Below are 19,084 nucleotides of genomic sequence, written 5' to 3'. Positions count from 1 at the left end.
TAATGAAGTCTGAGGGAAATGCAATATAAATTACAGAAAACTGGGAAGGAATTGTGAGAATTAGGTGATTTAGTCTCATGAAACATCGAATATGTCTACAGCAATCTTCTAATTGCAAAAAAAAAAAAACCCCACCAATTATTATCATTGAAGAGGGTGTCACTATTAAGGAGTTCATGCATTTATGACTCCAAATAAATAAAGCCAATCACAAAAGGTTATATAACATCTTGGAATCACTATCCTTCAGTAATTGGAAATAAAACTTTCTTTTTGATGTGTTTCTCTTTTAGGTTCACCATGATGGTCTCCAATTTGGTCTTGACTTAAATCACGATTAAAAATAAAGTGCTCAAAGAAATCTCTTTACCCACCTGTGGAAGTATCTCAATGTTAAAATCCCAATTAGTCTGAGAATTATCAGTGTGTGTAGGGCAGGGGGAACAGAAGTGAAAGCTTGTAATGATGAATTCTCCTGACATGAAACCACTCTTCTCTCTTGGGATGAGACCGGTGCTTAAGAGTAGAGATAACTGTGCTATTTCAGGATCAGTGTGGGGGTGAGTAAATTTTCTGTGGGAAAAAAGTAATAAAATCCAAAGGACAGCCATAAATCTATCCAGATTACCATGGAGATGACATTTGGACTGTTCTTCAGATGGTGTCAACATTATTTGCTACAGTTCACTATTTTAGATATTTTTATGTTCCCCTTCCTTTAGGCTAACCTGCTGAAACAGGATGATATAGTGCTGACTCTATTTTGGATTCACTTCGGGATTAAGCAGGGTTGTTTACTTAAAAAAAAAGAAAGAAAGAAAGTGTCAACAATATGCTGGGATATACTATTATTTATTTTGCAGTCACTTACTGTAAGTGCTGTCCTCATCTTTGGTGCCATCAATAGTTCCATCTGCCTGCAGCTGCAAGTGGTAACCTTGTCGACTGTATAGCTTGGTAACTATACCCTTAAGCTGAGGCTCTGCAAAGAGAAAGAGGGTTGGGATCAATTGATAAGTTGTGCACATATGGTTGAAAAGACTTAGAATTCTAATTCCAGTTATACATTTTAGTGGAAAAGGTCAAATGACACTTTTTATAAAGAGTCCTCTGAAAGAAGGAAAACAAGCAAACAAACTGCAAGTTTCAGAACCAACCTCCGGACTGAAGAAACATGTGACTGCCACCTGGTAACATTGGTAAAGCCCTAAAGCTACTGACCGCAGAGACAGTTTCTGATGGCGTGTCCTTTGGCTTACAGAGTGGCACTTCATCTCACTGAGCATTCAAAATGGCTTGGCAAGGGGCATATTCTGCCTTTTAACAACGAGCCACTTCTCATGCGGAAGGAAAAGGAGAAACACTAAGATGAGATTTAGAGTGGTTTTCCAAGCAGGGACCAAAAACACACCAGCAAAAGTTTCCCTCAGAATCACCACAGTTGGAATAAAGCATCCCCTCCATTCTAAGAAGGTTAAAACTGCGTAAACAATCTGGAACCCCATCAAAGGATTTCTATTTAGAAAACTGAGCCGCCATACAGAAAAGGGGGGGGGGGAAGGAGAATAAAACAAACATATTAATTATCCTTAGGGGAAAATGCGTGCAAAGAGCAGGGGTTTTGTTGGTGGGGAGGCAAGAAAATTAGTTCATACTTATTTTCAAATTTAGTATCAGAAATGTAATTATCCAAAATATGTGTTCTCAAGATAATTTTCAATTATGAATCACCATAGATTAATGAAGCACCTCATTTATCAATAACAGCCGTGCTATCCAAAATTTGCTTTTATTGAATACAGACACCTGCACTGAAATAATATTTATGTCATTATTCAGACCACATAAACATGCTTTGCCACCGCTTAAACCTGTTTCAAAGCAAGCCTAATTTACAGCTAATTCCTTAAAAACTTCGAGCAAGCAGAAAATGCATGTCTGCATGTTCATTCCAGGATGTGTAAAACACACAAATAGCGAAATAACAGACTGATACGTCAGAAATTCTGTAATATGTATCTAGTACAAGTAAGACAATTGAGTAAAGGATCCATTCGGTTAAGAGGAGCCAAAGAAACTGCTTCTTCGCCTGAAGGTCTACCTTGACGCAACCCGACACCTCGAGCTGTGTGAATTTCCCCTGGCGCTGGAACACCGCGCTGCTCTTCTCACTGAATTGGTTCAAAAGGACCCACGATCTGGTTAAATTTTCTCTTCAATCCTGCATTTTAGGAGCAAGTAACCAACCAATTTGACTAATCGAACCAGATCACTAAGCTCTCGGCCACAGGTTCTAGGAATCCACCCCCTCCTCTCCAGCAAATATTTCAAAGCTACACCACAAGTCTGTCCCAGTAAGCTTAAAAGTGACCAAAGAAACAGAATGCCTAGACAGCGGAAACCCAGGGTCCTTGGGGAAGGGTCAGCGCTGCGGGGATGAAGGCAAGGGAGGGATTCCCTGGGTTCTCCCTCGGGGGAGGGGTGGGCAGGGGTCTGCCCGGCTCCGCGCCTGCAAAACACGCCATCCACACGGCTGCCCAGAGGTCCCGGCTGCCCAGAGCTTGCACACATGTGGCCTGTCTGAAGCTGATGGCGCGCCCGCTGGGCAGGGTATGCCCCCCAGCTCTGCGCCTGTCCCACGGCAGTTGCAATGCAGCAAGCCTGTTACTGTTACGAAGGAGGCGAGAGAGCGATCGCTTCCCACGCACGCACACCGGCTAGGTGGCCACATCCGCACTAGATGGGCCACCGACAAACTCACCTCCGCTTCCATCCACGCCCCCCAGCCCCTTCCATACTCGTAAAGTACGAAGAGAGAGAGAGAAAAAAAAAAAAGCCAGCCAAGAGCCCCCTTCCAACCTGGTCTCCTTCTGCGCCTCTTCTTGGAGCCGAAGAGTTTGACCCGGGAAAAGACGTTTAACTTGTTTTTGTCGCAGCTGGTCTTGCCTTTGCTGGGGCTGCTGACACATTTGCAGGCGTTTGATTTCTCGCGCTCGCGGGCTTGTCGCTTTTGCCGGATGAGCGAGCTGGCGATAGCCGCCGCCATGGCCACGACGCCCACCACCACCACTTCTTTCGCGGCCCCTCTCCGGGTTCGCCTCCTCCTCCCGCGCCTCCGCCGCCTTCGTCTCCGGAGCCGGCGCTTGCCCGGGCTTCTCGGCGCTCGGGCTTCAGCCGAGGAGGGGGCTCAGCATCCCGGCCGAGCTCCTCCGGCGGTGGTCCGGCTCCCGCGCGGGCGGCCGGCTTGCCTGGGTCCGAGCCGACGCCACAAGCCCCGGGCCGGGCTCGCGGGCGAGACTGGCTGGCAGGCGGTGGCGGCAGAGCGGCGCGAGTGCGTGCGCTCGGCCCCTGCGCCCGGAGGACACTGCGAGTCCAAGTGGCTCGGGTCGGAGTTTGGCGGCACCCCCCGCCCGGTGCCGCGCGGAGGGGGCCGGAGGAGGGAGGCGGGCGGAGGGAGGGAGCGCGGGCGGGAGAGCGAGGCCGGGAGCGCGGGCGGCTGCAGGGAGGGGGGGATGGAGGGACCGTGCGGGGTGGGGATGGGGGGGCGCGCCCTCGCCCTGGCCCCTCCGAGCCTCCCACTAGTCCTTGCAACTTCTTGGCCCGCCGATCGGGAAAAGTTGGCCCGTGCCAGCTTTCCGACGCGGCTCAAACAGGTAATGGCCTCGCATCTTTGCTGCCGCCGCTGCCGCCGCTGCTGCTCTGGGCGCGGCACCGACTCAGTATAGGAATTCTGTCGCTGCAGGCACCCTCCGGAAGAGCGCGACGGCCTCCCGCGGCCCCCTCCCCCGGTGGCCCCTCCCTCCCGGAGCCCAGCCCGCCGGCGCCCCGCCGCCGGCCGCCCCCACCCGCCGCATCCCCCTCAAGTCCCCGGCGGGCCGCTCGGGCTAACACCTGTCGGGGCTCCGGCACTGCCCCATCGCCCAAACCCTCCTCCCCGCCTCTTCCCCAGAGGAGCCTCGGGCGGAAACAGTGATGGAGGAGACGCCGGGATGAGGCAGTTGGGTTGGAGGCGCGGGGAGGCGGGTGGGGGTTGCTTGGAGATGGGGGATGGCGGGGTGGGATGTTCCGTTCCTGGGTGATTCGGAGTTGGCCCCAGGACGCCCGGGCTGGAGCCCAACCGAAGTTCGCCAGCCCCCAGCCCCGGGCTGGGACTCGCCACACGCACTCCCCTCCTAACACACACTCGCTGAGGTTTTTCGCATGGCGACACTTGTAGCCTTTCAGGCGCGAGGCCGGGGCTCGCAGACGGGTTCGGCCTCCCCCCGCGGCCGCAGCAGTAGCAGCAGGCACTGCAGAGCTGCGCCCGCACACCACGCTGCCACCCAGTGGTTTTTGCTGACTTTTCATTTCAGGCCAGTTTGTGCCTTCCGAACCCCGTTTTCCCTCTGCGCCCCCTCACCGTTCAGCTCGGCTTTGGGATCCACGCAAAGAAGTCGTGTGCAGAAGCAGTATCTGGGAAATGCAGAGCTGAGCCTTTCTTTAAGCTCTGGCGCGTCTCCAATATTTTAACTTCTTTTTTTTTTCTTTTATTTCCCCTGCTCCTCAAACTCAGGCAGCCTGCCTCCCTCCAATTCAGGAATCAAGTGTGGCTTTTTGCCCGCCTCACTCAATTCACAGGTTCTGCCCCATCTATGCCAGAAAGGAAGCCCCTCAACGGCTCTGACATGGAGCTATCACTACTGCTCTGTCGACTAGACCTCTGGCTCTTTTCAGAACTGCTGCAGATGCAAAACCAAATGCCCAGGCTCTGGTCCTTTCCTGACCTTTTGGGCCTGAGCCTCAACTAAGAAACTGAAATCTTTCAGGCTTCTTACTTTTAGCCTGTCAGAGTTAAAGCTCTTGAACCTTCTGTAAATTTCACTGCTCCACCGGGTAAGCTGTTGCCATCTCCCTTCCACCTTTCCCCAATCTTGAAGTGTCTCTTGCCCTATGGGAAGCACAGCTGTGTCTGCTGAGGTGCACTGGCCTGAAGGTTGCAGTGACTGAAATGGATAGACACGGGACAATGATGCCGAACAGTCTGAAATTTCCTGCAGGTTAGTCTACCACTCTTTCCTGCTTTGCGTTTTCCCAAGAGAAAAGGGAGGACAAGGTAGAAAAGTTTTAGCATCTCAAGTCCACTGAAGTATCTTTAGACTTTAATTCATGGGGGGAAAACCCTGGGCTGCTCCCTTGGGACTCTGAATGCCTTAAAAATTGGGACTGGGTCTTGGTCACCACTATATTCCCACCCCCTGGCACGTTTTCTGTCCACATAGTTTAAGCTCAAGAAAAGTTTATTAAAAATAATTGACAAGTGACTGATTGATACTGATTCTGAAGGGTACAAAGATGTCTCCTGGCTAGAAGGTATTTGATTTAAATTCCAACTACAATGAAGGGAAATAATCTCCCTAAGAGAGGGGTTGAAAGCAGCTCTGACCAGGACCAAATATTTGGGGTGTGGGATGGACAGTTAAGAGATTCCTACTCATTCATTATGCATGCTTTTACCTTCTGCTGTGTACTACCTTCAAGACTTCCCCACCACCACCACCACAAACCCACCTTTTTTTCCTCTTGTTTCTCTCTTGGGACCTTGCATCAAAGCAGGCATGACAAAGCTAAAGAAAAACACAGTCCTGATTCAGACAAGGGACAGAACTTGGGAAGAATAAGGGAATGGTACTGAGAAAATAAAGAGGGCTTTCCCAGGCTCTTCCCACTGCTTCTCCACCAGGTCAGCACTCACTGTTTGCTTGTCTGAACATCACTCACAAGGTATTTGCAGATGGGATTTGAGGAAAACAGATGCAGAGAAGACTTCGGGGATATATAATGAAGAGAAGCGGCGCACCATTACAGAGACTCAAACACAAACATGTAAATACATCAACTCTTTTTCTGACTCCTACCCACCACCCCAGGCTTTTTTTACACATATAAATTAGAGAATTAAACTCTATGCTATGAACACATGAAACCACTGGATCAAAGCTGACAACCGGATGATTCTTTGGGTATTTATATATATCTTTCTTGCTCTAACCTCTCTTGAAAAATGAGAGGTATCAGGGGAACCAGAGTCTCTCCCTGTCCCATGTCCCTGTCAGCCCATAAAATGTACTTCTGCTGATTTTTATCCTGCCTTTATCCTTTCAACTCCATGGACAGGAAAACAAATGACATGTGATGGGCAAGACCAGACATAGGGGTCTCTAACTCTTTGTGACCTGTCTACAGACCACATGCATGCTGTCTCTTCCAGTAAGAGAATCTGAGGGCTGTCACTGGAGAGGGATCATGGCAAGGGAGGAGGGTGTTGGGGGAAGAAGGGTGGGGAAGGGATGGAAGGAAACCCACTTTCACTTTGGGTCCAAATTGCGTTGTACAATCACTTTAACCATTAATGGAGCAGACCTTTTCATCCTTTCCTAACTTGCCTGTGTCTTTCTCAGGTGCTCTCAGAGAAGCGTGTTAATACAACAATGAAACCCTCAGAGGAGACCTGTGCTAAAAACTCATTCATCTTGAGAAGGCAATAATGAAAGAAAGACTTGCAGGTCACCCTAGAGAAGCATATTTTGCCTTTCCTTTCTGTCACACTGCCACCCCAGACCGGGAGTGTGGCATTTCAGTGGAAGGATGAATTAAGAACTTTCCTTTGATGTACATGCATGCTCAGTTGCTCAGTCGTGTCTGACTCTCTGTGACCCTATGGATTGTAGCCTGCTAGGCTCCTCTGTCTGTGGGGTTCTCCAGGCAAGAATACTGGAGTGGGTTGCTATTTCCTCTTCCAGGGGATCTTCCCGACCCAGGGATCAAACCCACATCTCTTGAATCTCCTGCATTAGTAGGTGGATTCTTTACCACCGAGCCACCTGGGAAGCCCTTTCCTTTGACACTCACTTCCAATGTGCCCTTTTCTCCTGTCTTGCTCTGTTCCTACCAGTTCACCCTGCACCCTTGTAGGGGAACTTTCCAGATCTCCTACAGATCTAGAGTTTCAATTCTTCCTGCTTAACTCCAAGGCTCACAACTCCTCTATGCTAGGTGGCCCTACTCACTGCAACTCTTCCCAGACCTCTGATACTCACTGCACTTTCCACCAGGCTCTCTCCTTCATCTGATTCAGGAAGAAAGCATTCTTGGCTCCTTTCTCCAAGTCAACTCACTAGCCTGAGTGACAGGAGGCACAGGTCTTTACCACTGTGTGACCTTTATCATGTCATTTCCCCTGTTGGGGCTTCAGTTTTCCCATCTTTAAAGTCATCCTTGAAACATGATAAATGGCTTTCCAGTTGTATCCTGCAGAACCCAAAGAGTAGAAGGATGTAAGTTCCCTCACCTGTGTTTCAATCATAGCACTTCCGTTTTCCTCACTTTTATATACTGAGACTTGTTCGTATGATTTCTTACAAAAAAATAAAAATAAAAAAGATGATACTGCTGAAAACAAAACATTTGAAAACCTTGGGATGAGATGTTCTAGAAAGTCTTCTTGACTCTGGGAGCCTATGATTTTTGCGCCTGTGCCCCTATTCCTCCTCATACTTGCCCTCTGCCCTTTCTCTTCCCATCCCATTAGAATATAAACTCTACATGGGAATCCCAAAGAAAAATCTGAAAGTCTCTTTGGCTCCATTCCTCCTGGGTTCACTTGAGAAGCAGGCTTTGGTATTCTTTTCAGGGAGAGGTATGTGAGCTACTGGAGCAGAGAAGGCTGATCTTGGTCTGCCAGTCTCTTTTGGCAGGACTCAGGGGAGCTGGAAAGAAGCTGAGGGGACCTGCTCTCAAGAGGCATCTCCAGGAGAGAGACAGAAACCCAAACAGATGTGACTGTGATGAGTAAAAACGAGAGAATTGAGACAGCCTAATCAGGAGCAGCCTCAGTACTTTCTAAGCAGGAAGGAATTGGCTGTCTTTCTGAAACTCAGAAAAGATTTCAAACACCCTTCCTCCGTGAAGATAAACATAATCAGAGCCTCTTGCTGGCTGGCTCTGCACCTTTGCTAACAGTCCATCAAAACATCTGAGTGACAAGTTACCAGGTCAAGGACTGATGATGAACTCAAAGGGAGGGCGCTGGGAGTGGGAGGTGGATTCAAGTGTACCAGGGCCAAGCAACACTGGGATCCTGCCAGTAACTGGCTAGGGCAGCAGAGGGGTTATTGAAGAGACTGGGTAGCAAGTACCACCTTTTGTGGTCTATTTAATTATACCCAAAAGCCCAGAGAAACGACTGGATAGAAATACAAATGAGGAGATTAGAGAAAAGCCATTAGCAAAAGCTCTTGCCACATAACTCCAAGCAGAAAGAAAAATATGATTTAAGGAAATCTTGTCAATGTCACACTGGAATTCTAGAGACAGAAAGAGTGACTACTGTATTCTGTAACATAACCTGACACATTTACCAGCTGGCATAGAGTCTCTCCTACTCAGATCATTTGGGGGAATTCTGTTTTGGAAATAAAAGGTCTACAGAATCAATATTTTGGCAATTGATTGGCTCTCCTGACCCCCATTCAGAGTGAAAAGCCAGGGAGCCTTATGCTTGCACTGCTCTAGACTAGTAGGGTTGGTCTTCATTGTGTCCTATTTCTGAGATCATTCTCTAAATACTTAAGCTGTAGAACGTACTGAACCTATCTCTGGTTTATATTTAAATCAAAGAAATAGATAAATAAAATCAGTGGGGAACACACTAATTGATTCTGATCCTTATGAAGAAAAATCCTATAACCCATATAAAAATTTCATTGTTTCATAATTTATGAACTTTAAAACCATAAAGTATCCTGATGGAATTAATCATACCTATGAATTCCACTCTTTGCCATTTAATTAGCCATAGCAGCAGCAACATCAAGGGTTCAAGGCCTCTGAATATCTGCTTAGTCATTTTAATTAAGAAAACCTGGAGAAAAATACCGGATGACTGAGATGGACCTTTCTCCCTTGAGGATTAGGAGAGAGGAAGGATCACAAGAAAACGAGCTTAAGCTTCAATATGTGGGGATTGAAGTTTTGTACAAGGAAAACACTATTTTCAGCAAGGGTGTCCAATACCATAGTTGAAAATCAGCAGATTTTTTGATAGAAGATTTTGTGACTCCAATAGAAACCTTTTCTACCTTAGTGAATATGTGGGCTCAAGGCTCTCATTCTGTGATTTAAAACTACGCTCTATTCACATGGTCTTCCCAGTTGGCAGAGTGGTAAGGAGTACACCTGCCAAGCAGTAGATGCGGTTCCTTCTCTAAGTCAGGAAGATCCCCCTGGAGAAGGAAATGGCAACTCACTCCAGTATTCCTGCCTGGGAAATCCCATGGACGGAGAAGCCTGGTGGGCTACAGTCAATGAGATCACAAGGAGTCAGACATGACTTAGCGACGGAGCATGAATGCACACACTATTGACATGCTCATGACCTGCAACCAAGAAGGAGTCATGAGGAAAAGGGTAGCAACACCATTACTGAGAAAGCGTATGGTCCTGTGTGATGGAGCTTGGAGACTCCTAGTAGCTTTGCCTTTGGAAGACCATACTGAGTGAACTTGGAGCACTCGGGTTAAGGAAGTCACATCCATTTTCTAAAGTTTCTCTCATGTAACGTGTGGTTAATAATTTGCAGATACAATACATCTATTCTCAACCAAATGGTTTGCCCCAGTGGTGACACAGTGTCCCAAGCCAGCAACGACACCAGCTTCTCTGAAATCAATTTAGTTTTGTTCAATCATATTTGAAGATCTTGAAGGAATAGTTGCTATTTTATGAACTGACTGGTGACTAACAAATATAAATGAGATGTTTCTATGATGAAACACTTAGGGCAGACAAGAAATGTGCAAAACTCAGAGGCAAAATATCTGTAGCACGGGGTTCATTTCTTGCCTAGTGAACTAAGTAATCTAAATGAAAAGCTAGGGGAAAAAATAATGGGAGGATGTGAGCCAGAAGCCGACCATCAGTCATTTTTCTGGATCTCAGTTGTTTCAGGAAATAGGATTTCTGGAGCAAAGTGAGCTAAACTCCAGATGTGAGGAAGGGAATACAGTGTTTGCAAATGATCTAACCTTCCCTGTTACCTAGCCTGGGGCAGGGGTGGGGTGGGAGGGTGGGGCAGGATTCACAACCAACCTAAGAAACTCTAGTCTAGTTAAAGCTGTGGTTTTGTCTAGTCTAGTCAAAGCTATGGTTTTTCCAGTAGTCATGTATGGATGTGAGAGTTGGACTATAAAGAAAGCTGAGCGCCAAAGAATTGATGCTTTTGAACTGTGTTGTTGGAGAAGACTCTTGAGAGTCCTTTGGACTGCAGGGAGATCAAACCAGTCCATCCTAAAGGAAATCAGTCTTGAATATTCATTGGGAGGACAGATGCTGAAGCTGAAGCTCTAATACTTTGGCCACCTCATGCAAGGAACTGACTCATTGGAAAAAACCCTGATGCTGGGGAAGATTGAAGGCGGGAGGAGAAGGGGGTGACAGAGGATGAGATGTTTGGATGGCATCACTGACTCAGTGGACATGAGTTTGAGTAAGCTCTGGGAGTTGGTGATGGACAGGGAAGCCTGGTGTGCTGCAGTCCATGGAGTCACAAAGAGTCAGACATGACTGAGGGACTGAACTGAACTGATAAGGAACTCTGGATGGATTTCCTATTTGCTAATGATATTGTTTCCATCAACTTCCTATCAAGAGTTGCCATCTTTTACAGGAGCAGAGAGGTAATGAGAAACTACTTCAGTGCTCTCTCAGGATTAAGTCTTAACACATCTCTTTACAGACAGCAGCCAGGACATGGGCAGGAGAACCGACTGAATTTGGGGGAGATGGTATCCATCAGATTCTAAGAAGGGGACAAAAGCCAGGTCAATGATCCACCTGAGAACCATTCAGATGCCTCAGAGGATTTTTAAACCCTCCACACTGCTTTAGTTGTTATTCATTCGTTTTTTGGTTTTGGGTTGTTTTTTTCCCCCCTAAATTGGGGTTTCAAATGGTGATAACAATAAATACTGTTGTTATAATTGGATAAACAACTTGTTAAGTGGATGACAGATGGGCAAAAAGTGGAAACAGTGTCAGATTTCATTTTCTTGGGCTCCAAAATCACTGCAGATGGTGACCGCAGTCACAAAATTAAAAGACACTTGCCCCTTGGAAGAAAAGCTGTGACAGTGTATTAAAAAGCAGAGACATCACTTTGCTTACAAAGGTCCATATAGTCAAAGCTATGGTTTTTCCAGTAGTCATGTATGGGTGTGAGAGTTGGACCATAAAGAAGATTGAGTGCCGAAGAACATGCTTTCGAAATGTGGTGCTAGAGAAGACTCTTGAGAGTCCCTTGGACAACAAGGAAATGAAACCAGTCAATCCTAAAGGAAATCAACCTTGAATTAGAAGGGCTGATGCTGAAGCTCCAAAACTGTGGCCACCTGATGCCAAGAGCTAACTCACTGGAAAAGACCCTGATGCCAGGACAGATTGAAGGCAAGAGGAGAAGGGGGACGACAGAGGATGAGATGGCTGGATGGCATCACTGACTCAATGGACATGAGATTGAGCAAACTCAGGGAGATAGCGCAGGACAGGGAAGCCTGGCATGCTGCAGTTCATGTGGTCTCAGAGAGTCAAACACGACTGAGCAACTGAACAACAACAAGTGATGTGACATCAGTATTTTTCTTAATCCCTACAAGAACTTATAAAGTGTTATCATTACTGCCACTTACAGATGAGAAAGGGAAGTCTAGTGAGACTTGCATCTATGGTTTTCCGGCCTGTACATAGGTGGCAGAGCTCATAGTTAAACTAAGGATTCTCAGACAATACAATGTTATGTTTACAAGGCCAGACCTTTTCTTCTTGGCATTGGGATTGAAATTTAGGTTGCTGAACAGTGGTGCTTGATATGACTATCTTTTGGCTTGGGTAACAGGAAAAGATGAAATATGGCATGATTTTCAACTCACGTGTTTTTTTTTTTCTTTCTTAAACAAAAGTGAATTATGAAACACACAAGAATCGATATGACCTATGCATAATTATTAGCACAGTTCATATACTTTGAATAATAGCTTCTTAGAGTGATATTGAAAGAAAACTTCACTACCTTTCTCACTAAAATTCAATGATTAGGACTTCCCTGGTGGTCCAGTGGTTAAAGAATCCACCTGCAAATACAGGGGACAGAGGTTCGATCCCTGGTCTCACTCATGAGCCCACAAGCTGCAACTACTGAGCATGCACTCTCCAACAAGAGAGGCCACCACAACTAGGAGCCCATGCACCGCAGTGACAGACTAGCCCCCTCTCTCCACAACTAGAGAAAGCCCATGCACAGCAACAAAGACCCAGCTCAGCCAAAAATAAATAAATAAATTCAATGATTATAAATCACTGCTTGATGTTATTCTGCGTTTCTCAGCCCAGGGAGTACTTGGAGCACAGGACCTGGTCTGACTCACATCATCTGAGGTTTGGAATGCTAGGATACTTAACATTTCCTGGACTTGATCTTCACCCCTTCGTAGCAGAGATGAGAAGTTAAAGTGACTCCCAATTCGCTCAGTTCTTTTTTTACAGGGAAAACTGGAACTGGCTTTGCACACTGTAAGCTTTTTTGTGCCATCTGCTTTCAGCTACAGGAAGCTTGAGTTCAGCCAAAAGAGAGAAAAATATTACACACAATGTATTCACTTCCATGCTCTGACGCCCATGACTATTCTTTTGCAATCAGGGGTTCCTCTAGATCCATTCTAACTAATTTGCTCTAACGTTTCCCTTCTGACAAACAATCAAGAGATTGAAATTATTTACTAACTTCTCCTGTAATCACTGAAGACCTCAAGCAACTTTAGAACCTGATTTCATAACAGGGGCCTTGATGCTCAATTAACAATCTCATTTTACAGAAGCAATCTGAGATAAGTGAAATCAATTTGTCCTGGACCAAACTGTTCATTCCTTGATTTAAAATTTACTGAGAACCATTTGCCATGTACCGAGCTACACCCTGAAGGGATGCAAAGGTACCTGAAAGATGCAAAGGTAAAAACAGCTATATCCCTGGGTCAGAAAGATCCCCTGGAGGAGGAAATGGCAACTTACTCCAGTATTCTTGTCTGGGAAATCCCATGGACAGAGAAGCCTGATAGGCTACAGTTCTTAGGGTTGCAAGAGTCAGACATGACTTAGCCACTAAACGACAACAACAATTTACTGAGCACCAACTATATCCAACCAGTCCATCCTAAAGGAAATCAGTCCTGAATATTCACTGGAAGGACTGATGATGAAGCTGAAGCTCCAATACTTGGGCCATCTGATGTGAATAGCTGACTCATTAGAGAAGACCCTGATGCTGGGAAAGACTGAAGGCAGGAGAAGGGGACGACAGAGGATGAGATGGTTGGATGGCATCACCGACTCGATGGGCATGAGTTTGAGCAAACTCCAGGAGATAGCGAAGGACAGGGAAGCCTGGCATGCTGCAGTCCATGGGGTCGCAAAAAGTCAGACACTATTGAGCAACTGAACCGAACTGAACTATATCCCTGGCATTATCTAAGTACCTTGTCCTTATTTACTCATGTAATACTTACAACAACCTTCTGAGCTTATCCTCATTCTACAGATGAAAAAGCTGAGGAAAAGAGAGATTACTGAGTTCATTCAGGTAGGAAGTGATGGATTCAAATCCATGCATTCTGACTTATATCCCATGATCTTAAAAGGGCTCTATTGTCTCTCCAGAGACTGTCCTTGGCCTCAAGTGGAGGAGAAAGAGAAATATAGACTAAAACCAAATGTGATTAAGCACAGTAAGAGTGGGACCAAATGTCCAAAGTGTTGGGAGCACACAAAAGAAGGCACAACTAACTCTGGGCAGGAGAGGTCAGTTTCAGGGAAAAAAGAAAAAAAAAACATCTTGGAGGATGAATTCTAGAGGATGAGAAAGAGCTAGGGAGGTTGGGGAACGAAACTGGGTAAAGCCAGACTTAAAACCTGGGTTAAACTGACTCTTGGTGCTGAATTCTTACCAAGATATATTACTTACCCTGAGGTGAGAAGATTTACACAATCTTGAATTTTTTAAAAAATTTATTTATTTTAATTGGAGGCTAATTACTTTACAATATTGTAATGTTTTTTGCCATATATTCACATGAATCAGCCATGGGTGTACATGTGTTCCCCATCCTGAACCCCCCTCCCACCTCCCTCCCCATCCTAGCCCTCAGGGTCATCCCAGTGCACCAGCCCTGAGCACCCTGTCTCATGCATCGAACCTGGACTGGTGATCTGTTTCACATATGATAATATACATGTTTCAATGCTATTCTCTCAAATCATCCCACCCTCACCTTCTCCCACAGAGTCCAAAAGTCTGTTCTTTACATCTGTGTCTCTTTTGCTGTCTCGCATATAGGGTCATCATTACCACCTTTCTAAATTCCATATATATGCGTTAATATACTGTATTGGTGTTTTTCTTTCTGACTTACTTCACTCTGTATATTAGGCTCCAGTTTCATCCACCTTATTAGAACTGATTCAAATGCATTCTTTTTAATAGCTGAGTAATATTCCATTGTGTATATGTACCACAGCTTTATTATCCATTCGTCTGCCAATGGGCATCTAGGGTGCTTCCATGTCCTGGCTATTATAAACAGTGCTGTGATGAACATTGGGGTACACGTGTCTCTTTCAATTCTGGTTTCCTCGGTGTGTATGCCCAGCAGTGGGATTGCTGGGTCATATGGCAGTTCTGTTTCCAGTTTTTTAAGGAATCTCCACACTGTTCTCCATAGTGGCTGTACTAGTTTGCATTCCCACCAACAGTGTAAGAGTGCTCCTTTCTCTCCACACCGTCTCCAGCATTTATTGCTTGTAGACTTTTGGAGAGCAGCCATTCTGACCAGCCTGAGTTGGTACCTCATTGTGGTTTTGATTTGCATTTCTCTGATAATGAGTGATGTTGAGCATCTTTTCGTGTGTTTGTTAGCCATCTGTTTGTCTTCTTTGGAGAAATGTCTGTTTAGTTCTTTGGCCCATTGGGTCGCTTATTTTTCTGGAATTGAGCTGCAGGAGTTGCTTGTATATTTTTGAGATTAATTCTTTGTCAGTTGCTTCGTTTGCTATTATTTTCTTCCATTCTGAAGGCTATCTTTTCACGTTGCTTATAGTTTCCTTCATTGTGCAAAAGCTTTTAAGTTTCATTAGGTCCCATTTGTTTATTTTTGCTTTTATTTCCATATTCTGGGAGGTGGGTCACAGAGGATCCTGCTGTGATTTATGTCCCAGAGTGTCTTGCCTATGTTTTCCTCTAGGAGTTTTATTGTTTCTGGTCTTACATTTAGATCTTCAAACCATTTTGAGTTTATTTTTGTGTATGGTGTTAGAAAGTGTTCTAGTTTCATTCTTTTACAAGTGGTTGACCAGTTTTCCCAGCACCACTTGTTAAAGAGCACAATCTTGAATTTTTATACCCCTACACTTTGAATCACTTGGCAGCAAGTTGATCCCTTATTGTAAGCATTCTTCAGGAGTGTATTTTTCTGTAAAATATTGATTATAGGTATGGTTGTTAGGCATTCTGGGGATCGGGAAAAATAAAATGTGTTATGTAGAGGTTCTGATAGACATTTGTGAGTTGTTTATTTCTTGCTTGTAAGCAACTGTCTTCCCTTTCCCACTGACTGTGTTCCACACAATATTGTCAACGGTGATGTTCAAGTGTACAGTAGTTTATCGATTTACAACTTCCATCAGCAGAGGGTTTAGTAGAAGTAATCCCCTTGGAAAGATGCCAATCAAAATGAAAATTAAATTGGCATGTATACCACAGTGAGTCACACATTCTCCTCCTGCAATAATGGGTTAGCTTAATGACCAGAGATTTGCATGTGGGCAGTTATTAAATAATTTTATGATGATGATAAAACTGTAAGCTAATGAATTAAAGATTATAGGGAAATGACTGTCACAACCAGATAATCCTAGTAATTCCTCTTGTAGATGTCAATATTCCTACTGGAGAGGGACAACTATTATTTGGTTACTGTTTGAATATATTGTAAACATATTAGAAAAAAAAATTTTCCTACTTAGTCATTCCTCTTCCTGCTACTAAAATACCAGTGCCTACTTTCTCTATCATAATCTTGGTATACTTTGGTCTGAAAAAATATACTTAGAATTATTAAGGGAAACAACAGTGCCCCATTTCACTGTAAGAACCAAGACAACATACTGTATGTACGTGTGTGTGTGTGTATACACTCCAGACAGGCTGAAGACAATGCAGTAAAGCCAACATTTCAGCCCACATGCCCACCGTCCTTTAGAGGTTCCACAAGAGCCAGCTCTTACAGGTAAGACTTCAGGATCCAGGTTGTCCTAATTCTATTCCTTCATTAATATTGTCCTTTCCCATATTGCATCCCTGGGTCACCGCTTTCCAATAAGACAGCTCCTCTCATCAGTGCTGGATTAATGATTACTAGTAATGTTCTCATGACCCCCCTCCCCGGCAAGTGGCTCATTCTAATAAGGATTTTATGGAGGCAATATTATACCATCAATACAAAAGAGCACCTCTAGTGGTGACATGTTAAGTGACAGAATAGGCTGCCTGAACGGCTTCAAGGGAACTAAGAGCTTTGGAGAATCCCTCAATTTAAAAGTCCCCAGTGCATGAGGTCATGACTAAAGTCACGTTTTAATAGTGCTTCCGCGTTTTCTGAATTTATAAAATTATCTTCTGTGATGTTACTATCTAAAGTGGTAAAACTTTAATACGCCCTTAAAGGCAGCATCTAAAGCAGTAGTTCCTAAACTCTGATTTGTGGTCTCACACTCCATGATGAAAACTTCACCTACTTGAGATGAATGAGGAAAAACATGAAAATGTAAGGAATTCTTCAGAATGCTGATGTATTCACTTTAAAACTGTCCTTTCAGTCCTTATCACCATTTTTTCTTTTGCTTTTCAAAAGTTGTAGGAAAGATGATGTTAAATAAATCTTTTACAGTTGAAAAATTATTAATGATATAGCAAATATATGTCAGTAGCAAATCAACACACACACACACATATTCATACATACATACATCCTGGCTGACAGAATCCAATCTAAATTAGTAAGTATAAATTCAAAATAAATAAATTAGTAAAAAGTCAGTATAAAATAAAATAAAAGTCCCCTGTGATTGGTGGCTCAGATGGTAAAGAATCTGCTTGCAATGCAGGAGACCCGGATTTGATCCCTGGGTCAGGAAAAGCCCCTGGAGAGGGGAACGGCAACCCACTCTAGTATTCTTGCCTGGAGAATTCCATGAATAGAGGAGCCTGGCGGGCTACACTCCATGGGGTCGCAACAAGTTGGACCCAACTGAGTGACTAAACACTTTCACTTTTCACTGTGATTTTAAGTTTGGGACTAGCTAATGCAAACTATTACATATGGAATGGATAAACAAGGTCTTACTACATAGCACAGGGCACTATATTCAATATCTTATGATAAACCATAATGGGAAAGAATATGAAAAAGAATACACACACACACATATGCATAACTGAATCACTTTGGTGTACAGCAGAAACTAACACATCGTAAATCAACTATACTTCAAAGTCCCCTGCCATTTTATTCTACCAGCTCTATGAATATGTGTGCATGTGAGTGTACACATAACCTCGCTGCGTTGCTTTTGCTATTCATGTTGCATAAATTTCCATATCACACAAGCTCATTCAGCTCTCGTTCAAGTTTTTTACCCTTCATGGCCAGGATTCATGAAAAAATGTGGTCTTTACCAACACACTTACCTTCTTCACATTCACCATTCACTCTAATTTTATCATATAAAAGTGTGTGTGTGTGTGTGTGTGTGTGTGTGTGTGTGTGTGTATTCTTAGCAATTCTTCCCTATAGATTTCAATACCCCTTTTAGAGGACAACTACTATTTGGTTGGTATTTGAATATATTTAAAATATTCCTGTTCATTGCATTCCTCTTCTTATGCTCCTTCAATTGTTTGATTGTTTTGGTTCAATTCTGGAAATTTAGCCATCAACTCTTCATCTAATGTTTCCCCTTAAATCGCTGTCTATTCTTCTTCTGAAACTTCAGTTAGGTGTACAGGAGACTTCATTCTCTCCTCCATTCCCTTTCTTCCTTCTCCTTCCTAATCCCAACTATTCAACTTTGTAGAATCAGGGTGCTTCACCGATCCCCTCTCTAGTTGGATTGAGTCTATTGATTGATTTTGTTTTTATTCCATCAATGCACACACAAATACTGTATTATACATTATGCAACATAAAATATATATAGCATATTGAAAATTATATATGTATATACATACAAGCATGTGTATACAGTAAGTCCTTCAAGCTGAGAATTTTCAAAGGTACAAATGTGCATTCCTGGCCCAATCATGAAAGCCAGTTCACATGTCTGGCATACATTGTCACATGCATGCATCCTGTCCAAGCGGCTATACTTTTGTACTTTTGTACTATATGATGCTGCACAGTATCATATAGAGCACCATAGTACCATAGCTTTATTTCAAGCCTAGGATGTCCAGAAGCAAGCATAGAAGCAGCAGTGATGTAGCTGGTACTACTGTACTTTTCAAGGTACTGTACTATAGGATTAAAAATGTTTTACTTTTTGTTTGTTTTTCATGTATTATTTGTGTGAAAAGTATTATAAACCTATTAGAGTACAGTACTATAGAGCTGCTTATGTTAGTTGGGGACATAGACTAACTTTGTTGGACTTACAAACGAAACAAACTAGACTTATGAATGCACTCTCAGAACAGCACTTGTTCATATGTAGGGGGCTTACTGTACATATATATATATACACACACACACACACATAATTTTTATAATGTCTGGTTCATCTTTTCTAATATGTCTGCTATTTCTTGATAATATGCTGTTTATACTTTATGGATTCTATTCCTTCCTTTATCCTATCGAACATTTTGAAGATGCTTATGTTAAAGTCTCTTCCATATTGCCTTATTATACAACTTTTCTGGAATATAGATTACCCTGTTTATTGTCAC

At 44.0% G+C, this 19,084-nt stretch overlaps 1 protein-coding gene across 5 annotated transcripts in view; it reads right to left on the bottom strand.

Annotated features, from left to right (window-relative positions):
• FGF13 (fibroblast growth factor 13) overlaps positions 1–19,084 on the bottom strand; it is a 532,825-nt gene that overhangs the window by 63,611 nt on the left and 450,130 nt on the right. For 4 of the 5 annotated variants that reach the window (XM_043459602.1, XM_043459605.1, XM_043459604.1 and 1 more), the window contains one exon: positions 872–982. In XM_043459602.1, the coding sequence (XP_043315537.1) occupies positions 872–982 (111 nt within the window). Of the gene's footprint in view, positions 1–871; positions 983–2,859; positions 3,362–19,084 lie in introns of those variants that run through there. The other variant, XM_043459606.1, reaches the window with a different exon arrangement.

Source organism: Cervus canadensis, chromosome X (genome assembly GCF_019320065.1).
Source record: "Cervus canadensis isolate Bull #8, Minnesota chromosome X, ASM1932006v1, whole genome shotgun sequence".
In the NCBI taxonomy this organism is placed as follows: domain Eukaryota; kingdom Metazoa; phylum Chordata; class Mammalia; order Artiodactyla; family Cervidae; genus Cervus; species Cervus canadensis.
This window is presented reverse-complemented; position numbering and strand designations above follow the sequence as displayed.